The 10,008-nt window shown below is 38.5% G+C and overlaps 1 protein-coding gene across 1 annotated transcript; it reads left to right on the top strand.

Moving 5' to 3' along the window:
* Positions 1-2,581: 2,581 nt before the first annotated feature.
* LOC133137645 (C-type mannose receptor 2-like) lies at positions 2,582-9,853 on the top strand. Its single transcript, XM_061255984.1, has 5 exons — positions 2,582-2,642; positions 2,932-2,948; positions 5,451-5,573; positions 6,106-6,217; positions 9,612-9,853. The coding sequence occupies exons 1-5, from the start codon at positions 2,582-2,584 to the stop codon at positions 9,851-9,853; spliced, it is 555 nt and encodes a 184-aa protein (XP_061111968.1).
* The last annotated feature ends 155 nt before the right edge of the window (positions 9,854-10,008 follow it).

The raw sequence follows: 10,008 nt of genomic DNA, 5'->3' as shown, positions 1-10,008 counted from the left end.
AGAATTGGGTCTTTTGACTGGGTGGGGGAGTGACCTTTCTCGTTGATTAAGGAGAACATTTCTTTCCTACAATCAGTGAGGTTCATCTGATTCAGGAAAGCTATGTAGCCAGGTGCTAAACCTTGGGCTAAAAAGGAAAGGTACTCATCAATAGATATGGGTTCCATATCTCACGCCAAATAAAGCTAAAAGCTGAATCAGTAACTTAAGAGGGTACTCTTGAAGTTAACTATTTCACAAGGGCCTTGAGCTCCTAAAAGTTGGCAATGAATTGTTCACCAAAATCACAATCCAACATACAAGTTGTGATGAAGGATAAAGAATTTAAAACGCTCTTTGAATATTCTCTAACTATAGTACAAGGTAGCTATAGCATCACACAGGGACTCGAGTTGCACTAGCGGTACTGCAATGCAACAACAGCAAAATAAACAAACATATGGCGGATATTCAGACCGTAAAATAGGAACTGTGATGCTGATCACATTAATCCTAAATACCAGAATGTGATTGGTTGAAATTACAATTAAATTTGGATTTAAATGTAAAATTCAATTAATTATTAAAATTACTTTGACAAAGTAATTATAATTAATAATACAATGCGGCTAATAATACTATTATTGATAATACGTTTATGGTATAAATGCCAATCAACAAACTACCGTGTAAGATTACGAATGTAATGCCACAATGTTACACGAGGGGGCAGTATATTGAGAAAGCGGCTCATGCAGGCTTTCAAAAATGGTACAAGGGTGACATCTAGCGGTATTTTCAAAAAATTGCACTGGTGGCAATTTAGCTGAGAAAGAATGCCGAGAATTCGTTCTGGAGTCACGTGACATGAGCCAAAGCTTGTCTTTCTCACGCAGGGCTCCAAATTAGGAAGGGGAATTCGTTATGAAGTCACAAGACATGAAATTTGAGCCAAAGCTAGTCTTCCTCACGCGGGGCGCCAAAATATGTAGGGGTCCTCGCACGGGACTCCAAATTATGTAGGGTCCTCGCACGGGCCGCCAAATAACGCAGGGATTTTACTCTCTACGAAACCGGGGCGCCAGTTAAACGTTGTGTAGCAGTATAACTGCAAAAAGTAATCAGTCTCATAAAATTACTATTATCAGAAATATCTAACCACAAATTTAGTATTTTAATTAATAATTAAAATAACCAATTTTAATGATTAAACATACCGATAACCTGAAGGTTGGAAATTCTTCGAAAGACTGCTTTAACTCGGCTCTCTTGTCTATGTGATTCCAAAACGGACACCGGGGTTTAATAAAATATATTTATTAAACAAACATACAAACACATAACAGCTAAACTAACGGGAAGTTAGTAAGGAAATTTAGTTGGGTATGTGTGTGTGCGTGTGTGTGGCGCGCGCAAGCGCGCGTGTCGCTAGAGTTCTGGGTGTGGTAATGAGTTAGAGTTAGCTGTGAGAAGGGACTACTTGCGTAGTTTTACTCTATATATGCGCAAAAGACGGCGAATCAATTCACGTACATATATATGTAGCTAACCAAACACATTACAATGGTTGGATGGTAAATATTGAAACACAGATTCACAAAAACAGTTAAGACTAAACTAAACACTGGCTATGCCTGAATGTTTGTTTTCTTACTGAGTCCATACGCATTGCTGGATCCAAAAGACATGCTGTCCTTGTAGAAGCGGCGATGGTGCTGTGAATGGTGTCCGGGAGAGATGCGCAGGCTGGGGTGTTCCCGTCTTAGCGCCTTAGCAGCGTTGTCGTCTGATCCGCTGGTCCTTTTCCAGGTGTAAAAGTTCGTTGCTGTTTCGTTGTTGAGCTTTATTGGGGTAAACTGATGTAGCGTTCCGCGTACAACAATTTCCACTCACTATAGGCCACGTAGTTACCGCGAGGTAACTGGGTGTGTCCGTAGGCCTGGTAGTGCGCTGTGCAGCATTCAGCTTCTGTCCGAGTCTCGGAGCAGATGAGCTGAAGCGAATGCCCAAAAAGGGTGCGTCCAAGAGAAGAAGCAGAAGAGGCAGAAGAAGCAGAAGAGAGCCAGAAGAGAGATCCCAAGAACGTGTCTTGCTCTTATACGGGACCGTTTATTGCTCCCGCCATTACGGGATTGGCTGAACCAAGTTAGACGTCATTCGTGGTGGACGTCGCAGAATTTTCCTGTGGGAATGTGGAAGTTGTAGTCCCTACATCACCCACCTGTCTATTTTCTTCCAGCTTGTATCTACAGGTAAGAGAAAAAACGGGCCTTCTGGCCACATTGTCTTGTTCTGGAACTAGTCTTCTAACTAATAATGGTAAAATAGTAATACTAGTTATATAGCTATCTATGTGTGCTGCAATACATTAAATGTGGGGGAAAACATGAACAGTACATCACATTGCTCAAGACAAATGAGTCCTATACCTGTCCTCTTGGTTTAGAGTATGCCTTTTTTGTTTAATGAACTGGAAAAAAATAAGAGCTGTGTGCCCATTGTGTTCTTGCTTTTGTAATGAGCCATTAACTTTACATTATGGCTGATATTGAGATCTTTCAATCCTCTGTCTCTACTGATTCTTGAAGATCCAAGATCCATCATGGTCTCCTCCCCAATGGCAAAGCTAATTATTGTGGCTGCTCTTTCCTGCCTAACTTTTGGTGAGTATTTATTGTATTTCACCTCAGATGGCTACCTATACACAGGTTATGATTAAGGCTGGGTTTTCTTCACAGAAAATATTGACAAAGTCACAGAGCAGTCACAGCAAATGTGTTGAAAATAAAAAAACAGAAATGACAGAATAAAAGAAGTTAATTGATAGGCAGGTGCTTTCAACGAGAACATTCTGCATTCTGTTTTGCCTTTAATTTAACAGAAAGACATTAGAAACGGATAATAAAAAACCTGGTTACTCTGTGTCCGTTTTACTGTCTGTCAAGCTTCCAGCCTGTGTTTCCCAGAAGGTAACGGGTGCTCAAACTCCACCCTTGAATGGCGAGAAATCTAAAACTGTGTGCACGTATACCTAGAAGAATTGATGCTGTTTTGAAGGCAAAGGGTGGTCACACCAACTATTGATTTGATTTAGATTTTTCTTCGGTTCATTCACTTCTTCTCTTCCAGCATTTTGGTAATTGATAAAAAATAAACTAACATTTCTATTTTTGAAAGCATTCTTATTTTACAGCATTTTACACCTGCACAGTACTATACATTCCGCAGTTCCTGTGAATTTTTGGGTTTCGCTTCAGAAATTGCATTGTTAATGTCACCCCACAAGTTTTCAATGGGGTTGAGGTAGGGGGATTGAGCTGGCCACTCCGTTAACTCAATCCTTTTTGTGTGGAACAAAGATGTTGCTTGCTTACTCGTGTGTTTGGGGTCCTTTTCTTGTTGAAACCCCCATTTCAGGGGCAATTCCTCTTCTGCATATGGCAAAATGATCTTGTCAAGTATTTTGATAGATTCAAACTGATCCATGATCCCCGGTATACGATAAATAGGCCTAAAACAGAAACATCCCCATACCATTATTTTTGCGCCACCATGCTTCACTGTCTTTACTGTGTACTGTGGCTTGAATTCAGTACCCGGGGGTCGTCTGATGTACTGTCAACGACCACTAAACCCGAAAAGAACAATTTTACTCCCATTAGTCAATAGAATGTTACGCCATTTCTCTTTGTGACGTCTTCTGACTGTAACAGCACTTAAAGGTAATTGTAGATCATCTTTGATCTTTCTGGAGCTGATGAATGGCTGAATCTTTGCCATTCTGACTATTCTTTGATCTGTTTTAACAGTAGTTTAACAGCTCGTTTTTATCCACGTGTTTTTAGTTTTTGTTGCCATTTTAAAGCATTTGAGAATTTTAGCTGAGCATCCTATAATTTGCTGCACTTCTTTATACATTTTCCCCTCTCCAATCAACTTTAATCAAATGGCGTTGTTCCTCCAAAACAATGTTTGGAATGGCCCTTTATACTTAGCAATTCAGAAGGAAATATATTTAATAACAATGTGTGAAACATTGACTTCCCTTCTCCCTTATTGAAGGACAATTAATGTTTTTTCACAGAATTAACAAATGATCTAATTATACTCCACACTGCTATTATTTTGAACACGTCTCTTTCAATGAAAGAGTCAATTACTCAGAACAAGCAGTGTGCATGTCATGACAGTTGGGTCTGTTGTTTTTCTATTACACTACTACATCTACAAGTAAATTATTTGCCATGCAGAAATATCACTACTACTAATAACAGTGGTTCATCTGATCTATTTTTTTTTACTGTACAACTGTACAACTAGAAATTTAAACCTAGTCCCTACTTTGTGTAAAGTAATTCCTAAAATAGCCGTTGACAGCACATCTATCTGAAAGATTGGGAAACTTCATGAATTGAGCGTAGTAGCTATAAGCTAGCTGCGCATTCCCCGAGATAACTTAAATTTGCATGATGAGACTGACATGTTGGGCACTTTAATATTCAGCAAGCTGAAATACAGAAAATAACCAACCTTCTCTCTGGGTACAGGGTTAAATTACTCCAGTCATAAAATGAAAAAAATGAAAACATTGATAGCAAGTCAATTGTTAGAGACTCATACATATAAACCAAAACACAGTTAAAGCAGTCCAAATACTAGTCCAAGTCATCAATTTTGCCATCATATTAGGCCTATTTGACACATGACATTTGAAGGGCACAAGAAGCAAATAGCAGTTTGTTGTTTAAACGTGCATGATTGGGCAATACAGAAATGTCACTGTATACAGTATGACATGATTTTGGTTTATGGAACTTAGCAAAGATGTAGCGTAAGAATGAAGGGTGCAACCAAACAAAGACACAAAATTAGCTTCAAACTAACTAGTTACAACATAACATTTAGTATTGACTTTACACCCTAACTTGCGATCAAATTTATGAGCAGCCTGTTTCAACAGTGTAACATATCTAAAAGATCACAGCTCAGATTATTTGCGCAATGGTAACCAAACGCAAGTGACTGTTTCAAACAGATGCAGTTGTCATTTCCCCTTCCGTCACTGTTAAAAATAGCAAATGACCATGAAAATCAACTCCATCCATTCATTTTGTCTTGATTGATTGTTTTAATTTTGTGTTTTGTCAATTGTTTTTATCTTTTTTTTTTATGTAAGCACTGTATTCTTTAAAAAGAAGGCACTGATCCCTTAATGTGTCTGAGTACTAAATAAAAAAATAATGGTTGATTTTAATAGCAAAGATTAAATTAATAAAATTGTGACTGCACATTTTTACAAAACCGCTGATTTGAATGAATTTCCATCAGTGTTGTTTTTATTATCAAAAGAGCATAGTTAACCTGTGATCAAACTGCACAGATTCCCATCTCTGTGACCTGTCTGTCTCATGGTAGATACTCAATATGATACATTATATACATTAAATCTCATCTCCCTTGTCCCATTGCAGAGATACTGTGTTGGACAAGGAGGACACCTGGCCTCAGTGCACGGCCAAGTGGAATATACATTTCTCCAGAAGCTCACTAAGACCACCCGTCCATTCTGGATAGGACTGACAGACTGTCAGAGGGTATAATGATTAATGAAGGCAGCTTTACACTCACTAGCCAGCAGTACACAACTTGAGAATCAAAGGAATCAATAAGAAACTGATACAGCCAACCCTGACACTATTACAAATTCACATTGTGCCAAATAAGACAATTTATTTCACAATGAAACAAGACATAATGACAAGAAATAATAATGGAAGATTCTATTAATATAATAAATTTAAAGTAAATAATTGTGCACTTTCCACTTCACAGTCAAACATGAGATGTTATTCTGACATTGCTGAATTACATTTTACATTTAATTTAACAGTAGAAAAGACATTCAAGCACAAACACAAAATATCCAATTTTATATAAACTTAAAATCAAGACTACATTACAGACAAAGTAAGCTTTTTAATGACAATAATAATTGCTTTAAAAATCCATTATCGTTATTCTATTGCCATCGAAGAAGTAAAAATGTAATGTTTTAAGATAAGACTGCATTCGCACACACTAGTACTGTCTTCAACACAAGCACAAACCTTTGTCGTCCCTGTTCAGGAGGGTTACTGGATTTGGTCAGATGGATCTAAACTGGACTTTAACTACTGGAATATTTGGGAACCCAACAATTTGAATAGAAACGAAGACTGTGTGCATGCAAACTGGCCTGGTAAGCATACAGTAAGTAAACTCCATATTACTGCTGAGTGGATTTGACTGGACTTACTCACTTTTCACTCTTGTGTTGTAACCACAGTGCAGAAAAAGTGGAATGATGTCCCCTGCTCAAATCGGTACAGATTTGTCTGTGCCAAGCTTCATGAAGGAGAGAAGTGAGTTGCTGGCGATGACAAGAAAAGCAGCTCTGACCAGTCAGAAGCATGCGTCTTTAAAGCTTTGATTTTTCATCCTTGATTAGTTATCTCTGTTACCTCTGTTCCTCAAATAAAGCCTTCCTCAGCATGTTATTCAAGTGTCAAGGTCATATTTCTCAGGTAATTTGTGGTCAGTATCACGGTCTGTTTTCACTCTCCAGCAGGAACCACCAGGTTACTGATAATATTCTCCACATACACACATACAGAATTGTTGGCACTGCGTATAATAAACAACATGGTTAATGATCTATATATGCTATTTTGAAACTATATTGGAAAATGATATACTTTTATTTCAATACATTTACTCTCATGTTTCAATGTTTTTATTTGGGAACCTCATTTTGTCTGAAAGCCACAAGTGCCAAAATCATTTGCACTCCTAACAATTCTTGTAAATGAAATTTTCAATACAATTCTATTATGTGTCATTCCCTTTGTCAACCATCAGCATGGGAAAGGCCATGACCATCATAAGTCTGGCAATGGGTACAAAAAAAATACATGAACGGCAAAACATACCACTGCACTGTGAGGGCAATGACATACCACTGCACTGTGAGGGCAATGATAAAAAGGCGAAAACATATGAAGGAAGAGTGTATATTAAGGATGGTAAGGAAGATGGTGAGGGGGGTCCATAAGTAACCCAAGGATCACAGTTTAAGAATTGCTGAGATTGTGTCTTGGTGTTATCAGGTCTAAAGAAGAAAAGAAAAAAGAAAAAAACAATGGAATGCTTGCAGGGAAAAAAATCCCTTTTTAACATGCACAAATAAGATATCACAGGTGAGCGTCGTCTGATAACACAGAACCGGTAAAAACACAATAATAGCTATTCTTAAACCTTTTAACTTTCTTATTTTTTTTCCAAAGAAATGACAGAAAGTGAGAAAGCTTGCCGGTTTTCTGATTTGAATCAGACATAGTAAGACTCCTATACACACTTTTCCTGAAGGGGGGGCTTTACCAAAACAAAGAGACATGAAGCTGGCCACGAACATTTATCAGTATTTTGTCTTCTGAATACCCCTTGTTGACCTTGCTGTAAGACCGGAATGTGCTAGCAGAGAAGCAGAGACATTAAGGTCAAAGGCTGACTGTCTGCTGGAGAGAGACAGAGAAAGACTCATAGTAAGCACTTAATTCAGAAAGTGGTCTAATAGTAATAAGGATTATCACTAAAAGGTTATTTGTAATAATTTCATTGTCTTTATGTTAACACACATTGTCAATTAAGAATCAATTAAGAAAATTACCCTTTCAAATGCATACAAGAGAAACCTGATACCTACTGTCAAATACGTTGGTAGGTCATTGATGTTTTGGAGATGTTTTGCTACCAATCATCTAGGGACACTATTTAAGATTAATGGCACAATTAATTCAGTCTTGGTCATGGGCAGATTGTCCAGCAGGACAATAACTCGAAGAATACATCAAAATCCACACAGAAATTATTAACCCTCCTATGATGTTTGAGGCCAATTTGATCTCTTAAAAATCAGTTCACCTTGTTTCATATTGATACGGTTTTATTTTTCTAATTTGTTGGGATTGAATGGCAAACATGCAATACACATACTGTACCAAATTTGCATAAAAGTCTTGTGTGGGGTTCTTTTTGACCCCTTGTGACTGTATAAAATGTAGGAAAATATACAACCATTTTTATTTTTATCAGATTTCTTTGCGGATGATTCTGCTGGCACTTTCCCATACAGGTGCCAAACTCACTAACTGTACCTTAGGCTTTGCATATTTATGGATAAAGGGCTAGTCATTTTGCAAACAATAAAGGCGACAACCAAAGTGTCAAAATGTTTATATTTATATTGTGTTTATTTAAATGTTGGGATGGGAACAACAACAATATTCTGTCATGGCCATCTCAGTCTCCAGATTTAAATCCCATGAAAAACCTGTGATCTGAATTGAGGAAAGGGATATCCCAAGCATATCAATCATTCTGAAAATGTCTGCATGGAAGAATAGACCCTCCAAATTTGTTCTCTAACCTTATCACAAATTATAGGAAAAGACTCACAGCTGGTTGCACAAGGTATTAAACCAGGGGTGGCAATAATTTTGAAATCCTTTTTTGGGGAAATATTTTATCTGAAAAATGTAATAAATGTAATTACAAAAATGTATTTTGCAATGCTTAAATCAAAACAGAAGACTCTGCGTTTGGAGGCCTTGGAAGAAATCACTCAGAGTGAATATTTCTGAGGAGGGGAGCGAAAACAGCTTTGACTCCATAGCAGAGGCCATGTTCAGTGAGGAACTTCATCTCATTTCATATCAGCATCTAAAAACATATATATGAATATCTATATTTGAATATATATTTCATTATTATTCATTAAACTTAAATTACATTATTGGCATGCCAATAATGTAAATAAGGAGTAGGCCTGATTCTGAATAATAAATGTGGCATGTGAAATTGTGAAATGTCATTGACATGTTGATGGGAGTGAGATATTACAAGTTCAATCTGTGGGCCTCAATGGATTAGTAAGTACACTACCGTGGGCTCCAGAATTATAAGCGCTCTTAATAAGAATTTTGAAAAAATGCTGCATATAATAAATAACATGGATATTTTATGTTGAAACGTACGGGAAAATTAGAAACTTTTTTAAATCCGTTTACTCAAATGTTTCAATGTTTTTCATTTGGTAACCTATTTTTTTCTATTAATCTGCCAGATACATTTTATTTTTATGTAAGACTTTGGTTGGTTCCATGAATCATTCATTAAGCATGTTTGAAAATAAAGCTAATGTCAATAACTATCATTTTTTAGTTACAGCACTTTTTGTGCAGATTTATCAAGGGTGCCAATAATTCTGGAACCCACTGTAGAAAGCTAATATAGTCATTCTCTACAATGTTCCTGACCTACTGCTGCCAGAGGGGCAAGGGGAGAGCAAGGAGAGGGTAATTGCGTTAGTGTGGAGGACCTGGGCGAGGGTGGAGGTAGGAATGCCCAGGCGATGGACCAGAGTAGGGCAGATCAGACTCGTCTCCGGAGTCGATCAGAACTCGTACTTGGTGGCGAGTCCCCTCCCAGGTGATGTAAGCCATTATGGTTGACCTTGAAGTTGAGGGGGAAGTGTTCAAAGTAGCGCCCGTAAAGACCCCCTCTTTCATTGAAGGGCGTGGTCTTTTACCGGGCAGGTCTGGATGCAATGGCCAGGTCCACCGCAGTACAGGCAGAGGTTCCCTCTCACACGTCTCGCCCGTTCCAGGTTGGTGAGGTGAGTGGACCCCACCTGCATGGGTTCCGATTCGGGCTGGGGTGGCTCTCGGGAGACCTGGTGCCGAGGTGGGAGGTGTTGATTAGGCAGTGGGACATCGGGTTCCCGGAATTGCCTTGTTGCACGCCGTTCGCTCAACCTGGTGTCCACCCGGACGGCTAGGTCGACGAGGGCATCCAAAGACAATGGTAGCTCACAAGTGGTCAGTTGGTCCAAGATTCTGTCAGAAAGACCATTCTGGAATGCCCCATGTAGCTCTATCTCGGCCCAGCCTGCCGATGCCCGAGGGTCCGGAACTGGATGGAGTAGTCTGACAC

This window comes from Conger conger, chromosome 9 (assembly GCF_963514075.1).
Source record: "Conger conger chromosome 9, fConCon1.1, whole genome shotgun sequence".
Classification (NCBI taxonomy): Eukaryota; Metazoa; Chordata; class Actinopteri; order Anguilliformes; family Congridae; genus Conger; species Conger conger.
This window is presented reverse-complemented; position numbering and strand designations above follow the sequence as displayed.